We start from the raw sequence: 18,758 nt of genomic DNA, 5'->3' as shown, positions 1-18,758 counted from the left end.
CCCAGTCCCTTCTCATAGGAAAGGTGTTGGGGTTTTTTTTGTTTATAGACGTGCTTGTTTAGAGTCTTTGTAGAAAAACAGATGTCTTTGGAAGGTGATTTCTACCAACTAAGGTCTATGTTTCAAATAAGTGGAATAAATCTCTGGATGCGCTCAGATCTCCCCATTGGCTATAAAGGAGTTGTCAAGGATGAGCTCAGAGGAGATACCTGGTCTATGAGGGATAAAAATGGGTGGCTTGAATCTCTCCGAAGTGAATGACCAAGGCCATTGGATCTGATCTGTTTCTGTTTGTATGAGTGGAGTGAGAGGTGAACAAGCACAGAGCCCTGAGAAAGGCTGTTAGAGGGTCTCTTTTGGGAGCAGATTTCTCTGTACACAGTCCATGCTAGCCATAGTAGGGTCCAATGAACAATGTGAGTTCCCCCCTCTTGCCCATCAGCAGTGTGTCCCCCCAATATAAGGACTGTACCCCAATGCTCGGTCCCTGCAATCTATTCACTTTTCCAGCATGATTACAGCCTTGGTGGTTGCATGACTGTGTCCATCAGGTTCCCAACCTAATGTACTAATTGAAGAAGAAAACGGCAGGAAATGGCAGAAGCAACATGAAATTTCTTAAAGCCTTCCAGGGTCATTGTGCAAAGCAACGTCTTGCCCATGTCAGGCTTTTCTTGCTCCAGAGAAAGAATATTTACAGCAGTCACAGGCTGAGCTGGTAGTATCTTACCATGTACCAATTCAGCCATGAGTAGCCTGTGTGGTTGGTCTTTGTCTTCCCCACATCTGAAGCAAGATGCATGTCTTTTGGCCACCTTTCCTCACACTGGAGCTGGACTCTTGAGGGGAAACCGGGTCCCCGTCCTAGTGATGCTCAGCTGAGAAATGGGTTTGTGGCACTTTAAGTGTACATGTTTTACTCGTATTGTCACCTACCACAGCAGCTGGGCATGGGTTAAATGGTGTCAGGTGGCATCTCTTCTTCAAAAGCACACAACTTCCACCCTACAAGAGGAAGACATATTTGTTCCCTACTTCTCCCCAGCTGTATTTCAGCCAGTAATATGAAATACCATCCCATCAAAACTGTGGAATAGTGGGAAAAATACCCAAACACAAGTTAAAATGAATGCTTTTTTTTTTTTTTTTTTTTTTTTTTAATTTTCATTATAAAGTTAACACATCTATCAAACTTAACTGGTAACAAAAAACAGTTACAAGACATCGCTAGTGTGCTGTCAGTAGAAAATAGGGTAGAAGCCAATGAGGTCACAAGCACAACAGCAGAGCAACAACACTGTCCCGATGAGTTATTTCCGCAAATATATACTCTTACTAATATATACATTTATTCATAAAATAAATAATCATAAAAAAATCATCAGACTTAACAAAATACTGAGAAAAAAAGGTGACAATCCTACTTTGTACAATAGCTTTGGAATTTCAGGTTGTATCATACATGCAATCTGTACAAAGGGGTGCTCAGGTGGGGTGAGGGCAGGGGCAGGCTGGGGAAGGGTTACAGACAGTGATGTAGCTTTGAAGATAGTGATGTAATCAGTCAGACAGTCTGTGGGAAGGGAAAGCAATAGTGAAAAAACCCACCCACAAGAAGATACTTGTCCTTGACTGCTGGACAAGCATGTTTTGTACCATGGGGAATCCCCTGGGGTGCTACAGGTCTGTGTTTTATGTCTTCCACACTGCTGGTGGGCTTGTCAGATAGTCCAAAGCTATGACAGGTCTTGTTCAGGCAGGTTTTGTCCTGGGAGTGACAGAAAGCGATGCTATAAGAAACAGATTGAGTGAGTCTCCACCGACATTAAGAGGTGTAAGGCTGAGCTGCAGTTAGTCAGGGACAGGCAAACAGTGGGGCAACCAGATCTGGAGGAATGCACCAGTGGGAACCAGGGTTTTAGTGGGGATGATTTCACCACATGCAGGAAGGTTTTGGGAGCCTACCTTGGAAAGACTCTGGCCTTTTGTGCTTTTCAAGTGGTAGCACAGGGTGGCAAGTGCATGTTGGGAAGGAGCTCTGACAAGATGGTGCCTTCCCTCGAAAACATGGGTGATACTTGTCTGCTTGCTAGACTATGTCTAGCAGACGTGCCCTCAGGATTTTTGATGGAGTGGAATGAATGATAAGAAATAAATAAATACTAATAAATAAGAAGAAGAAACTTGGAAAAGAAAGGAAAATGAGGAAAGCATCTTCTCGCACCTTCCCCACTCTCCACTTCCATGCGGGGCTGTCCAAGACCTCCCTCGGTCCACAGAACATGTGTGAGAAAAGCAAGGTCTATAGAGACAGAGGAGGAGACCAAGTCACATGGAAGAAGACCCTTGTGACCACTGTACCTCAAGGAGCTTTCTCTATCTGGTTGGTATTCACATAACAGCAGGATTATGTCTGTAGGTGACTTGTCCATTTTCATTATGTGCTCACCAACAGGAAGAGCAGAGGTGGTCCCTTGGGGTCAAACCCATTACATACCAGTCAGTAATGTGGATTCAAATATTTATTCTTACAGAATAGGTCCTCCCTCTGCTCCATTCAATACACTTGGAAATCTGGTGTTATGGAAATGATGCCTCCTGATTGATATCGTTTTAAGTGAGATCAGAATTAAGCCCATACACAGTTTTCCATCTTAAAGTCTCTGAAAACGTGAGACTTAGCCATCTGGAGTGGGATCAAGCTCATAGATTAAGACACACACTTGTAGATGTCCACAACCATGTGTCTCCATCTGAGTTAAACATCTGAACACTCATATCTGATGGAGATCTAGTCAGCACAGTCAGTGAAGTCCAGAGAGTGGTTCAGCTTGCCCTACAGTGGGCACTTACATGTGGTCAGCTGAACTGCTCTCTAGCCTCCACTGCTTGTTGACCAGGAGCTCAACTCAGTTGCTCACACACAGCCATCTACTGCCATCTGAGATGCCCTGGGGTTTCTGAAGCATCTGCATGGAGCTTGCAGATATGCCATGGGACTTAAGCGAAGTTCCCACTCTTCCAGAGTAGCTTCTTGAAGCCAGTGAGGTACCCTAGAGCATCCCAAATGGTTTTAGACACTTGTCTCCAATAATTCAGTTCATCCCTAGATGCTATGTTTAGGGCAATGGATTTGTATGGGAGCTTAAGCACCTAGCTCACATGTAGATATCTGTATTTAAACATCTCACTTTGTATTGTGAATCTCACCCTGGGTACCACTGCCTGGGAGATAACTACTGGCCTCTTGTTTGTGCTTAGGAAAATCTCCCCCTCCAAGGTGGAGATGCACCAAAGATACCCCTGGAAACTGCAGCAAAGTGGTGGAAGAATGACTTGCCCAAGTCCATGAAGACACTGGAAGTGTCAGAAATAAGGACTAAACACTCCTTTCTCAAAACGGAGGCCACAGGAACCTCCGTTTCCCACCAAATGGAAGTACCTGCACCCCACAGCAGTTAACGGAGGCCTGAGGCAGGAAGGTCCTGTCCCTTTGCTAAGTAGTGGTGAACTGCAGGTTAGTAGCTTTTGTTGGAGCACACAAGAGAGGGCAGGAAATGTGAACATGGGGAGGTTAAGCCATGAAGAAAACAACTCAGCAAAAAACAAGCCAGATCCCACTGCTGCTGCCCAGAGAGAGGGAAAAATCTAGAAAAGAGATTCTCCCATATTAAGAAGTCCCTACTATAACAGCCAAGATTTAGCTTGGAGGGAGGTAGAAAATAGGAGACATTTAGCTATGAAGAAGAGATGTCCTCCTGCCCAGCCCACCTTCTCTTCCATCATCTAACGCTCTCTCTATGGTTTCTCATCCAAACAGCTTCTTGGGCACATGACTGACAGATCTGAGCAAATATCCCACTCACTCGCTACACCACTGACTGCAGAGCATTGCCTTCTCAGCAGCCTCAGCTCTGGAGCAGGTCTCTGGAAGAGCCAGGAATCATTTTCCTACAGGCAGCCTATTTAACCAGGTGCAATGGTTGGTGTCTGCAGGGCAGTTTGTTTTGGTGTCTTTTCATGGCCCTGTTTTGTCTTCCCAAAGCAATATCATTAAGGCATCAAGGGAAGCCCGGAGTAACTTCCATAGTGCAGAACCTAGGACTAGATTCACAACTCTTAGCTCCTGCAGAGTGCTCCTGCTGTAACCCTGAATATCCCCATGAACATCAAACCCCAGATTTCCAGCACTGGAACCTCTCTTTGAAGCTAACAAAGTGACCCAAAGCTCACAACGTTTCTCCTGTATTTGAATTTAAGGATAAGAATGAGACAAGCATATGAACACACATGATGAATGTATTATAATCCATGGACATCTCTGTGGTAATATATCTGAACGAACTGAAAACACAGAAAATATTTTAGGTTGAGTGGCAGAAGAAATTGCTCTCTGACCTTTGCTAATACAGATATTCTGCAATGCCCAGCTAAGACTACAGCACTTCTGTCTGCAGGGCTGAAGCGTGTGACTTAGAGATTTCCGTACCATATTGCGTTTTGTGGTGTGGTTGTCTCTGCAGACCCTCCTCCCAAAGTCTTATCTGCTTTAGTTCTGCACATGAAGCCCCTCATAAGGAGTGAAAACAATTCTGGAGACTTCAAAATGCTTTGGAGAAGACTGTCCGTGCTGAGCATGACAGTCAGAAGAGATACATCAGGGGTCAAGTAATAGAAAATGTCATGCATTTCTCTCCCCATGCTTTTCTTTTCTCTGAGAAAGAGAAGTTCCCAAATTCTAAAACTAAACCAAAACAAGAAAAAAAAAACCTCCTAAACTTTCCATTTCTTTCATAGAAAGAAAAGAGATGAGTCCAAGTTCACCCCTCGTAGGTAACTCCACTGATTTTAACAGGCTTGATGTGGAACTGATTTGGTCCGTCAAACCCATCTGTTCAGCTAAAGGAAAGGTTGGATAGCAGCATGTGAGAGGATGGGATTGATGGGATTATGTTCCCTTTTTAGTTTTATTTTTTTTACATCTGTGTTACTTGGTTGGATGATACCTTCTCCCTTTTCATGGGTACTGCCAGGCCCATCCCTGATACAAACCATTTGCCTGAGGACAAACCTCATCAGAATTGAAGACTGAAGGGAAGAGCACCATGGATCATGGAGGTTGAGTTGGCCAGCTCCTATTTGTGCGAAATGATCTTTTCCTTTTGACTATAGACTGAGGTGGAGGGGAAATTTTGACAGAAAACCATTTCCAGACAAGTGCACAACTCAACTGTCTACACGCAGGCATCTCATGTCGTTTTGGAAACACTAGTCTCACGTATCTACCCAGGTTTAAGACTTGTGAGAGCCCTGTGTCATTGTAGCAACAGCTGGATCCCAAAAGGATATTGTAGGGCACCTAATAACGTCACCAGATTCTTCTACTATTGAGTACCTAAGGAACCCTAAGTCCCCTCTGTAAGGAAGGCCCTACTGTGTTCACAGCATGGGAGAACCTGAGGCAGAAGAAAGCTCTGGATTGTATTTAGACCATCTCCTTAATGAGGCTCAATGTAGGCATGATGATGTATAGGGAGGGATGGCACCTCACTCATCATTGGCTCAATCTTACATACCAATACAGTGGCAACCCTGACTTGAGACATCAAGTGTAGGCAGTGGAGTGGGCACTTAATTTTCCAAAGACACTTTCTGAATCCATGTGTATGAGGGAGCGATGGCCCAAGTCCCTTCTCCAAGCCTGGGGTCAGACACAGGCCTAGCATGTGCATTCAGAATGCTCCCAGACCCTTAGCAGGGTCTCACTCTCCCCTCCTTATGGGTGGGCAGGGGCAGACCCAGGACTAGGACCCTCAGATGTACTTGGGGTGATTAACAGAATTCGCGCAGGCATTTTTCATTGACTTTAGTAGCAGCTGCTCAACCCCTTACATTATATCATCACATCAACACTAATTACATAATCGAACCAAACAAGTATGCATAGGCTTCATTAAAAATCCCTTGAATGGGGTGGAAGTCCCCAGCCACTGAGATGTTTCAAGCCTGACCCCAGATTTGAATGAAGGGGTACACTTCCAGCCCATGTCAGATGATTGTAGCTTCACCTCCTTGACGCATGGTGGACTTCACATCATCAGACTGTATTCATCTAAGAGCTCATCATCTGGTATGAGCTCATCAGCTAAAGTCAGAGGAAAAACAGGGGTAGACCCAGAGGGCAATTTAACAAACATAGCTTAGATACCATTCTAGGCTATAACATATCACCTTCTGGACCTGTTCGTTTCTTGCCATTGATCCTAGCAGAAAACTAGATAAATAGCTTAGACTAGATGGCATGGCCAGATGAAATAAGTTCCACTGTTGCAGTCAAAAATCTGTATGTTCATCTTAGGCAATTGCTCAACAAATGCCTAGTTTGTTGTGTTGGTTTTTATCTATTTATTTATTTATTTATTTTCCCCATGCTTCCCAAAGAGATTCACCTGATAGTGATGTTGGGCTTGATTCTGGTTCAAAAGCAGAAACGGTGGATGCTGGAAGGCTGTGGATAGGCTGGGGTCAGTGTCCAGCTCCCTTGCACGGAAGCCAAATTCTTCAACCCATTTCTTCACTGGTATGGTATAAATGAAGGAGTTTGAAACTGCCTTGCTTAAAAACATTAGGGTAGAATTAGTTGTGGGTGTGACCCTGCTGAAGTCAACGGATTGTCAGGGACTGTGACCTGCAATGATTTGCATCTTCACTGTTGGAGCACCATTCACTGACAGAAGTACCTCGTGGGAGGTGTCTAACATCTTGCTGTGACTGCTAGCACTGCATCATATTAAGTAAATCAGACATATCTTCCCTTGTCCCATCTTTTCCAATTCATCAATTCCACCACATATGTGGTTTTCTTCAGTGTCTGCTTTCTTGACAACTTGTACTTGAATATTGGCTATTGTGGCAATTTCCCCCTGCAGTGCCTTCCTTCTCTATTTGCCATAATGATCAGATTTTCCTTTTCTCCCAGACTGTATTACAAAAATCAGTCATGCATCCATTGATCGGTCCATCTTTCTCTCAGTTTTTAGTGGTCTGTTTCTTTCTACCAGTTGGTGTGTGGCCATCCACTGGGTGCAAAATTTACAGGTAAAATACGATTGATTGGTTTTCTCCCCACTTTTGTCTTTGTCTCTCTTGACCTCTTCCTCTCTCCTTCTCTCCCTTCTGCATCTCTGCTCTCTTTTCATTGCAGCTTTCTCTGCAGAGCATTGATAGAAGTGCCTCCATGAATAAGCAAAGCTTGCTTGTGCCCTTGGGCACAGCCCTGAGACAAATGGGTGATGCATAAACTGCACCAGCCTAGGAGTAGTCCCAGGAGACACCATGACTCAGAGTCAACCCTTGGAGGCATCATTTCTTCCTGTTTTCTCTCTGATGGGATTAAGCTCTGTTTGTTCCCTGCCTCTTCTGTGTACTCCTTCCTTTGGTTCCCGGGAACAAGCTGACATGCAGGGACAGAAGAGCACTCTGATTTCTCTACACAGACATGCAGGTGTGAACTAGCCAACAGCCATGATCACACTGTCATGAAAAGACTCTTATGGCTCACACAGATCATACCCCATTTCCCTTCCTGTACTGAAGCGGAAGAAAAAATGCCAATTCATTGTCCTTTTCCTAAGACAGGAGCCCAAAGGTACGGGCAAGGCAAAGAGGACGTAGGACAAGTGCATCTGAGGCTAAATGGGCTACAACTCCGTGCTTGATTCACCATTTATACCAGGAATAACTCAAGCAGAGGTACAGTGCTGTAAATACTGAGGTGACGGGCTGAGATTCACACCAGGTATCCACGTGGCTGAAAGAAGCTCTGATGCTCATGGAGGTGGTGAGAGCTGTTTCTGTAAACTGGCAATCCTGATCTGAAATCAGAGGTTGAGCAGCATGCAGAGATGGGTAGTCAGAGGTGAACAGCAGAGATGGGCCAGTGCTGCAAAGTCAGGATTTGACTCATGTCCAAACTTGCCCAAACTCTGGGCTGGTTCAGAGTCTGGGTTTTGTGCATTTTAATCTGTGACACTTTTAGGAAAGAGAATGGCTGTAGAAATTAGGTGTAGAACAAAATTTGACTTGAGCCTGAAACTGTTCCATCTTGTAGAGGGTGATGGTAGTGGGTTGGTTCACCATCATGGAAATTAACAGGTGACAAGCAGTCCTCCAGAGCCATGATCCTGACAGATGTGTGGTCTAAGGCTTTTGCTAAGTGCCCAGGGGGAAGCCTGCATGAGGTGCAGAGAGCGGATGGACTAAGTGCACTTTCCACTGTTGGTGACAGCATTCTCTAACGAGGTGGGAGGGGTAAAGACTTTCCTTTTTCTCTTTGACGGGAACAAGCTGGGATGCTGAGGAGCTGGATGTGCCAGTTGCAAGTGTCCAACCCCAGGAGACTCACTCTCCACCGCATGTTTTCAAGGAAGACTCATTGGCTGAGCCACATACCAGGCCACAGTTGGAGCAACATCTCTATTCGTGGGACTGTCTCCTTCTCAATGCCTACACCAAGCCGTCTTCACATGTCTGGCCCTGAACTTTTCTGTACCGTGCACATCATCTGTGTGCCAACGGGGCATCAGCAGTTTTCTCTCTTTCTCTCCCTCTCCTTCTCCCTCCCTCCCTCCCTCCCTCCCTCCCTCCCTCCCTACAGGTGTCACAGGATTCTGTGTCAAACCTGGCAGAAGCTACTATGCTAAAAAGTTCATGCATAGAGCCTGCCCACTCTACAGCTCTATTATACATTTGTAGACATCTCTGGTTCCAGGGCAAAAGCAAAGGAGTATTTGCATTTTATTTTTTTTTAAATTAATTTATCTGCTTTTATTTCTTTTGCTGCTGTTGTTGTTGCTCATATTATACAGAGTCTGGCCATTTGGGCATGTAGATAGATCTCAGAAAGCTTAGTGCTGCTGTCCAACACAACCTCTATCTGGCTGAGGGAAAAGGAGATACTTAGGAAGATGCAAGTCTTTCAAAGGACACTTAATCACACGAGTCACTTCCAGTGGTGAGAGCAGAGTAAATGCATGCTTTTGCTAATGCTCTTCTTTCCAGCTCTATGTTGTTCACTGGTTGAAAAACTGCTCTCTCCTACAGGAGACATTGTTGGGGCATGAGTTGTGTGACTGCCAGGTGTACCACGGGATAGCCCAGAAGTCATTAGACCTATTCTATCCAACCGGTTTTAGCCTTTTTTAAAGTTTTTATTATTTTAATATCAAAAAAGTAGACTTCTCTCATGTCTGCAACCTCAGAGGAAGTAGGCTCAAATCTGTTTCTCCACTTGGAGCCCAGTGAAGGGTTTTGCCTGCTTTATTTGCACGTGTGGACATCGTAGACTCGTATGCACTCCTGGCAGCGGACATAGCAGCACCAGTGGAAGATACAGTGGCACTTCTCTTTCCGTTTCTCAGTCCTTGTGTTGTGCCCACGGCCGCAGCACAAAAGGTCGCAACCATCAATCCCATGGGAAGTGACGTTACAGATCCTGTCACGTGTCCCAAAGGAACCTGTCTCAGGGTTGGGCTCACAAAAGTTTGGTGAGTTCTCATAGTAAACTAGGTCCTTCTCAGTTGGAGCCTTGAAGAAGTTGTATTTGGGCCTTAGGGTCTCAACCCAGCCACGGGATTCTCGATGTTTTTCCACCACCATTTCAGAAGCGCTGTCATACTTGTCCTTGAGGTAGTCACCGATGACCCTGAAGTCTGGCTGAGACCACCAGCAGGTCTTCACTTCGCAGCTGCCTGAGAGGCCATGACATTTGCACTTAAGATGCATGAGTTCAATAATAGACTGAAAAAGAGGAGAGGAGAGGCAAAGAAGAAGGAAGACATTAGCCTATATTCAAAACACATATGGCATTCTGCTATTTAGCCAGGATTTCCTAAAGAATTGTAGTGTTTTCATAGATATATTTACACACTTGTGAACAAAACCTCCCTTGTCTTCCAGTTAATGCCCTGCACAGATGCTGTGTCTAAGGCAGATAAAAGCTCTGTAACTTCATTGTTTTCAGTGACTATCTCTGATTCCCACTCCAACTTTAAGCATCTAGCAAGTGCTTTCACTAAAGGCTGAAGAGATTTTTGTGCATACTGACTTTTATCAATGTTCATGTGTGAATATTGCATTACTGTCACTCAAGAACACAGTTGAGACACATCTAGGCCGAGAAGCAAAGAACATACAAACCTACTAACACAATGTCTTCATAAATGAAATGTGTATTTATTCCACTGGCAATTAAAGAAATATGAATAATCCTAACCATCTAGCACAGAATTCCATCTTTTACATATATTTCATGTTTACTTAAGCAAAAAGGTTCTAGCCTTGCTGCAGCTATGTTCAGAAACCTGAAAAGTAATGTGTTTTTATTTTTAAGCCAGGCTTATGATTTTTATAAAGCCATTTCAAAGAACAAGAATAGGAGCCCAACTTTTGATTTTGAAAAGCTCAGACCTCAACATAAAACACTGTCCAGGAATAAACGGAAAGGTGATTATTGATCCCAGATGTTTGCTATTTGCTTTTACCTCTTAGAAATTAGTCTAAAGGTTTCTAGAGGTGTTGCCCTCCAGTATTCTGAGGTGGGAGACAGCCTTATGCAACTTACTTGATAATCTGCTTTTCAGACTGATCAGCAAATTTCCAGGTACATGAACAGACTAGTGCCAGCCTGAGTCCAAAATATTTGCCATGAATCAGCACCTTGGTGTTCACCAGGTGCTTTCCTGTGTTATTTACAGAGTATCACCCGCCGCAAAGGAGGTTGTAATTAGCGATCAGAGAGAACCACAAAATGTTTGGTTCATGTAATCATGCCGAACTTAATCAAAGCTTCTGGCGTAGTCGTAGGGTTTGAGTTCATATGGGAACTAGTATGAAACATTGTCTATGGCTCAGGTTTAGCTGGAAACACTTGAGTATGGAGGCCTGGAAAAGCTGTCCCATGAGTGCTGGAACAGTGACAATGGAAAACACGAGTGCTTTATAAAACAGGAGGATTTCAGTTAATGGTGTGACATCTTGTTCTCTAATCTTTGACATTAGTAAAACCTCTGAAAATAACTCAGTGTCAAGTAACAAGACTTACAGTAGAAAGACCTCTGCAGGCCTGTGATCACAGGGATGCTGGCTCAAAACTGGTTTTCCGAGGAATCTCACGTTAAGGTAAATCCCTCCTCTCCACACTGCCCAGCTTCTCCACAGCCCTATTTGTGTCGTTATTTATCCCAGCAACTTCCACCAGCAATGCATGATACCTTGGGGTACCTGAGATAATTTGGGCCAGTGCTGGAGGAAACCACATTATTGCTTGTAGTCATCTACATTGAAGACAATTTTTCGTTTCTGGTGATATTCCATTATGAAAGGTTGTATTCCCTATTTCAGACCAGCTCTCCTGCAGTGTGAGGTGGGATAACTCCACCTGAGAAGCTGAGACTGAAGTCCTAGCTTGCCTGAGGACATTTGTTTCCTAGAAGAGTACTACTGTGGTGGCTTTGCTATAGCTCACTGCACAGTCCTATGTCCTGCTAGACATGTGTAAGGCCTTCTGCTGAGGGAACAAGACCATATTAATTTCCACTGGTTACATTGAGATATCTTTTTTCCACTGAGGAATAAGCTATCTCAAGTTTACTACATAAGAAAAAATGCTGTTATCTCAGAAAATCTGCAGCATGGTCCCCATTAGCAAGAGCTTTGTGGTTCAGTTCCACAAACTGCTTCCCATAGATTGCATTCTTCTGGTACTGAGGGGCTATTCTTGAGATGAAAAAGAGAATGACCTCTTACTAGGATTGTTCCACCTTATGGAAAAGTTTCACTGTGTATGAGACAGTCACTGTGATGAGGACAAGATTTTGTGCTTTCTGTTCCCTTATACATTTTGGCCAATGACTGAACTAAAAACTACATCAGCTGGCTTTGGGGCATGGTCCAAGTTTAATCAGGAGGTACCAGTCACATTCCCTTTTATTTTCTTTAAATATCCCCTGGGAAATAGAACAGTGTTGAGAAGACGGGTGGTGGGAAGTACTCTCCTGCTCTTCCCCACTCTCAAGCCTACAGAGCAAGGTGGTGATGCCAGGGAAATGGACAGTTGCACTCAAACTAGGACTCAGTTGCCTAAACACATGCATCTAATGTCATTTGTGAGCTCCAGGGGTGTCTAAGACATCAGTCTCAAGATGGCATAGGACCTGCAGGAGCCAAACAGTCTTTCCCAGTAACAGCCCAAGGACAGACTGGTTACTTCAGGGTCTGTCAGTTTATATTAAAATGCAATTGCTTAAGTAGCTGAATCCTCTGCATAAACCCTGGTCCATCTCTCTTAACTTCAGATGTCTCCAGTGTAGACATCTCTGGCTGTACAGCTCACCTTCTTCCTACAGCCAATGGAGGTGAACAGGCACAGTTAGAGCATCATTAACTGAGCTATTTCAAATGGTTCCTTCAAGCTTGGATGAAATCCCACCCTAGACCTCTCTGTCTTGATCCATTCTCTGTAAAAGATGCCTGGACAAGTCACTGCAAGGTACACATTTACATCCTGGTGGGTGAATTTATTTGTGGCTTTCATAGAACAGGTACATTGATCACCTCCCTGACAAGAACTTTCATAAGGCAGGTATCATCATTTCGTGATGTAAAACTGCCCAGATTTATGTTTTGTTATTCCCCTCAGTTCCCTCCCACTGTTTATTATGGCAGGTAAGAAAAAATTAAAGGCAGATTGAGAAAGGTGAAACTAAATGTCCTTACGGTCCTTCCAGCTTCGTTGTTGTGCCTGTTCATGGCTGACCGAGCATCTGGTCTGTTCTCTCGGGCATCCGCAAACTCCCGAGACACCATGCTCCCAAACTCCACGTCCTCGCTGCAGCCCCCCCATTTCCAGCCTTCCCCAGGAGAGCCTTTGTGACGGGTGTCACAGCCGCAGATGGTGGCCGAGCCCTCGGCACAGGATCTGGTCACTGCGAAAGCCACTCCAGCAGAGGCAATGGCATGGACAAAGGCTGATTCCCTGGTAGCTGTGAAAGAGAGAAATCAATGAATAGTGGCCAGTGAAGGGTCCACGCATGGCGTTGATCAGCCCTGTGAACACCTTCTCTCGAAGGCATGGCAGAAGACCGAGAAAATCTCCTCTTCCCTGTGGTCTGTCTTGGACCTTCTCCAAAGATGTTTTCTTATACTAGGAAATAAGCTTCTGTGTAGACAGGACCAGGTTTGATTCAAGGCCACTGAGGTCAGCCAGGACGTTTTGACTAAGGTCATCCTCAGGTCTTAGGATAGGGTCATGGCAAAACAAAAAGCAGTGCAAACCTGAGTTTCAGGGGGCATATAGATTATACTATGTGGTATTTTGCAGGCAATGCACCGCACAGCTGCACCCTGAGCTGCTGTCTTGGCTTCAGATGCACGGAATTTGGGTTCTGCTTCCATAACATGGAAAATGCAGGTCTACACTTAACGACAGCCTCCACCCTTAGTGGTGGGACCAGCAACAGGTAAAGCACATCCTCCTTCTCAACTGAGAGAGCTGCTGATGGCTGGAAGGTAGGAAAATGCCAGGATGGCCAGATACTCCCTAATCCTCACTATGTAAACTAGGCATCCTGTGTCCACGTTCTTTTTCCTGGGCTGACTAGTTCACTTAGAGACAGTGCTCAGTATATGGCATCTTGTATCTATCCAAAGTTTTGCTCACTTATCTAATTAAGGCCCCTGCCAAGGAGACAGGAAATGAACTTTTGTTTTCTGCCCATTGCCTCAGGGTGCTGGGTGGCATCAGACAAAAGATGTCATGGTTAGGGACTGAGGAGCCTGACTCCCTGTGAGGACCTTCCTTCATAGCCTTTCCTCCTAGCTGGAGATGGGTGGGGAAGGGCACCTCAGCATTATGCTGGCTTTCCTGGATGACAGGTTTTGTTTTGTTTTGTTTTGTTTTGTTTTTCTACACTGTGTCAAAATGAAAACCAAACATTTCAAACTGCTTTGCAAATGGAGAATATACCAACATATCAGGTTTTAATCCTCCCCCTCAGTTTTGGTCTCATTGTGTTTCTTCACTCACTAGAAATGACCCTAGAGTTCAACACCACACCTCAGAAAACACCACTGCAATACTTTTTGACTTCAGAAAAATGTAATTTTTGTCAGGAACAGGGCTATTCTCAAACCCTTGAAGCAATGCAAAGATGGCACAATGATTCTCATAACTGTCCTCCCTTAACATTCTATACCATTCCCCACAAGAGCTCACCTTGTGCCTGTAGACCAGTTAGTCAAGAAAGCTTGTTGTCTCTGACACCTTTCAGATGACTAGGCTAGGACAGTGTTGAAATATGAACGGATCCATAAAGGCAGAATGTCAGGTTTTCAGTTGGTGCAACTTCCCCAGCTTCTCCCAAGCTTTGCATCAGCTGATGAGGTGCCTACTCGAAACCACTCAAACCTTCTCTGCACCATATTTTGCTGATCTGAGCTTTCCCAGGGCATTTTGGCTTAATCTTTAGATGCTTCCAGGCTTTACTAATGCAAAGAGAGTTTAATATGCCAAACGAAAAAGCCAACATGTTCTTGGGGAGAAATCAAAGCTGCATGCTTGCAGAGCAGTCCCAGCTGGATTGAATGCAGGCTTAAGCAAGAACTTGTGCAGCACTGCTACACTTTGGGAAGACTACCAAACACAACAATATGCAAATCAAATAATGTGCATGAACTTACAAGCTGAAGATATGAGCAATGTTCTGGAACATGTTGTCAATGCGCATCGTGAGGTTAGTAAGTCGCTGAGGGCTAGAACCAAAAAAGGAAAAGGCAGGAACCCTCAGTTCCACAATGTGGTTTTGAAAAACCCTTATTCAGCATCCGTCCGGACTGAAGGATCTCAGCTTCCTGCAAATGGTGACCATGTAGTTTCTGAGCTGTGTGAAAGCTCAGCTTTTGAGCTTGAACAGATGAGTTCAGTTCTAACAGGACTGGGAACTTGATACCTTGCACTTGCCTAAGCCCGGGTGAGATCCAGAAACCAAACTTTGGGGGTGAGGATCTTCGTATGATGTCTCCAAGGACATTGATGACCAGACCTAGGGTCTGTGAAAGGCAAAGGCTTCTCATAGAAGCCAGTTAGATAAGTTGGTGGGATGAATGCCATTACCCTCTGGCAGAGAGGTACTGCCTGACCAGAGGATAGCTAACACACCTTCCACCGCCTCCTGTTGTGGCCTGATCTTAAAACCTTTTGAGATGCTGCTATGCCATGGACAGGAGAGGAAGATGATAATAAGTCTTCCTCTTCTTGTTTTTCTTATTATTTTTCTTCTTTTTCTTCTTTGTCTTCTCCCTTCTGTCTGACAGCTGTAATGGCTAAAGCACATTGCTGGATAGGTTAGCTCTCACCTCTTGGGAACCACCCCTTCCTCTGCTCAGGAGGAGAGACCTGATCCAGGCCTTTGGCTATTTGGGAAGGTGCTGTAGGTGCTGAACTGATGTTTGCAAATGCCATGTAAAGCCCCTGTGCTTTGCCATGCTGGGACGGAGAAACAAAACAACTACAGCCATGGTGTTTGCACAGAAAACCTTCTCCTGAGCGGGCATGAGAGCGATGGCCTTGGCTTAGGAGTCCACAGGTCATGGGTCCCACCTTGGGCTCCAGCAGGAGCCATTATCTCAGAACAGAGGTGCTTCTCTGTGCATACAGGTGCAGAGCTCACCAAATCACGAGGGAGCTTGAGGCAACGCAGCCAGAGGGTCTGCAGAATTCGTGCGTTTGCCAGGGCTTGGTCGTAGCTAAACAAAGATATTACAGGACAGCTTTGGTTGTAGATTGCCAATCCTAAATCCCAGATCCGTTACCTACCTAAACTCTTCGCTGTTGCTAGATCTTGCAGAAAGCCTACAGCTCCAGGAGGGTATTGATAGGATGTGCCTTAAGAAACACCGATTATACTCAGCTCGTCCCTTCCCAGAAAGATCCCAATGCCTTTTACAGCCTGTACAGGCTGTAATCACTCCCCTGCTTTTGAAATGCAGCCACCCCTGGGGTGGAGTGCAGCCACCACTTAACAGCACACAACAGGAAGCAAATAGCATTGTATCTGATCGTAACTACCTGGGGAATGTAGGCAGGCAGAGCAAAGAACCTGAGATCTGGCCCCGGGCACTGAGGTTAGGAGTTTGTCTCTTGAGAAAGTTGCAGCTGATCTCTTAATGACTCCACGAAATTAGGGCACTGGGTTTACATCTCCTACCCCTAACTTAAGGCACCGGGTTCAGTATTGACGCAGATGGAAGAGCTCCGTCGCGTGAATCACGTCCTGCCACCTCCTCGAGGAGTTATAGGACTGTCCTCCCATTGCTCAGCGGACCCGACCCCGCGGAGCTCTGAAGAGCTCCTCAGGTAGCCGGAGGCGCTGTGGCTGCAGGAATGGAGAAGGAGTGTATAGAGATACAGATAAACAGAAGGAAAGCATGCACTTGTAATGGAAATGAGGGGTTATTAAGGTGCCATATAAAAATGCAAGAGACTTAGCAAAGATAACAGGGAAGTGCAGTGTATTTGTCAGGTCGCCTCATTCCTCTCTGGGTGGTTCTGGTAGCAGGAGACAAGCAGCTCGTTAGGACTTGAAGAGAGTTTCTGGAAAGTCATCTGGCAAGAGAAGGTTAATAGGGACTGATACCTCGCAGGGATGTTGACTTAAGAGCATTTTAACCACTTTGTTTTCAGTGCAGCACAAGGTCACCAAAGCTCTGGCTTCGGCTTCTTTAATTCCTGCCTGCTCCCGAATTTCCCCGTAGGGCTTAGAGACTTGGGTGGCTGGTGCTTCAAGGTACTCTGTTCTGGACCCTTTTGTGGGGGCTGGCTGTCAGTGGAGAAGGTGCTGAGACTTACAGAGGGCCTTTAGGGATGTTTTGTAGGCACCCCCTAATGCAGAGCTCTCCGAGTCACTGGTTGCTTCTGGAAATTGTTTCTGAAGGAGCCTGGCCTATGAAGCTGAGAGCCTGGATAATCCTGTGCAGAACACCCCTGGCCACCCCGTCTAAGCGTCAGAAACATCTTGGGATGCCAAGACACATGGCTGAGCTGTATCAATATGAGAATTCAGAGGCCTGAGAGTGAGGTGACGTACAATTTGATTTCCTGCTTTTGCAGGCCATTTTTAAATGAATTTGGGCAAATCCTTTAGTCACTCTGTGTTCCTGCTTCCTTATCCATACCTGGGGACAATCCTGCTTATCTCCTCCTCAGGAGCCTGCAATGTTAAATTCGGTGATGGCTTCAGAATTGTGGTTAGAAGGTGTTGGAGCTGAACACAGGGTCATCAAGTTATGGGATGAGGAAGGCAAATGAATAACCACATGAATATATAAAACCTGCTCTCAAGTGTTCTTCTGTCCAGACAGTGACTTATTTTCCCTGAATCTTCTTCTGAATGACTAAATGATTATCCCCAGGTCAGGTAGCTATCCCTGATAGATACGTGGAAGGAAGGAAGGAAGGACTACAGTGATGTAGAAGGATGAACATAATGGTTTATTTTGGTCTTAAAAAGCTACAGTCCCGTTTTACCACTTTTGTACCATGGTATCGAGCCCTCTTGTTCCCACTCTTGACATCCTAAATATTTCCTTCCTCCTCGCACAGTGGCCTGGTGGGAACAACAGCTTCCTGGGACAGGGCAACACAACTCACCTTCAGATGTGTTGGGAGCTGGAGTTGCAAGTCTTGTGTCCTGGACCACAGCTCGAAGAACTAGTGGGTATTTTAGAAAGGGGTTTCCACTGATTGCTCTTTAAGAGAAAGCAGTGAGATCTGTGCACTCTCAGAGAGAAGGAAGGGAAGGAAGGAAGGAAGGAAGGAAGGAAGGAAGGAAGGAAGGAAGGAAGGAAGGAAGGAAGGAAGGAAGGAAGGAAGGAGAGGGAGGGAGGAAGGAAGGAAGATGTCTTGCTTGAGGTGGTTCTGATCTATATATCTTCTGAGGAAGGAAGCAGACCTCAGCAGCTGGAGAACAGATAGCTAAGCAGTAGAGCTGGACTCTGCTCTAAGGGCTTTCCACTCAGCATGCCACTTTTCTAGATGGTCCTCCTGAAGTGTGGGAACTCCTTTGCAAACAAAACCTTGATGTCTCCAGAACAGCTACTGACTCTGCTCTGTGAAGATACACCTCCCATGCCAACAATCTTTTACTGCCCAGGACCCTGTCACCATCCTTTTCTGAAATATAGCCCTTGGAGTTAAACACTGACTTAATGCCTTTTTGGGCTGGATAATGTATAAACAACAAGGAAAAGAATAAAATTGTCCTGTATTGCTCTGAAGTTAGAGGTTCCTACATCTTAGCCACTCCTCCCAGCCATCATTAGCATGTTTACTCCTGAATAGAGGATCCTACTCCCCATTCCATACCAGGAAAGACACGGTAACGGTGTGGCTGCAAGGTGTTTCTGACACTACAGACTTCCTGAGTGCTCTTGGGAGAGTCACTTAAGATGCAGGGTAAAATGGAGAAAATAAAGCAGGACTGTGGGAATGAGACATGCTGTTTTCTCTGAGCTTTGTTTTTCAGAGCTAAAAGGCAAGAGAAAGCTACTTGTTGTCTCAGCTGCTTCAGATACGCAGACACCCATCTCTGAGGGGTGGAAGGTGTAAAGTCCTTCCAACACTTGTCTAGTAGGGCATGTACCCAGGGAGTGTGAAAAAGGGTTTCAATTCCCTCCTTGGCTCGAGGGGATACAAACCCACAGCT

General features: G+C 45.3%; 1 protein-coding gene across 1 annotated transcript in view; it reads right to left on the bottom strand.

Annotated features, from left to right (window-relative positions):
* Window positions 1-9,318: 9,318 nt before the first annotated feature.
* Window positions 9,319-18,758, bottom strand: part of WNT3A (Wnt family member 3A) — an 87,316-nt gene continuing 77,876 nt past the window's right edge. The window contains exons 3-4 of the mRNA XM_074898211.1: window positions 12,775-13,040; window positions 9,319-9,798 (exon numbers count right to left, since the gene is read on the bottom strand). Of these exons, the coding sequence (XP_074754312.1) occupies window positions 9,319-9,798; window positions 12,775-13,040 (746 nt within the window). The remainder of the gene's footprint in view (window positions 9,799-12,774; window positions 13,041-18,758) is intronic.

The sequence above is a fragment of the Athene noctua genome, chromosome 2, assembly GCF_965140245.1.
Source record: "Athene noctua chromosome 2, bAthNoc1.hap1.1, whole genome shotgun sequence".
Classification (NCBI taxonomy): Eukaryota; Metazoa; Chordata; class Aves; order Strigiformes; family Strigidae; genus Athene; species Athene noctua.
This window is presented reverse-complemented; position numbering and strand designations above follow the sequence as displayed.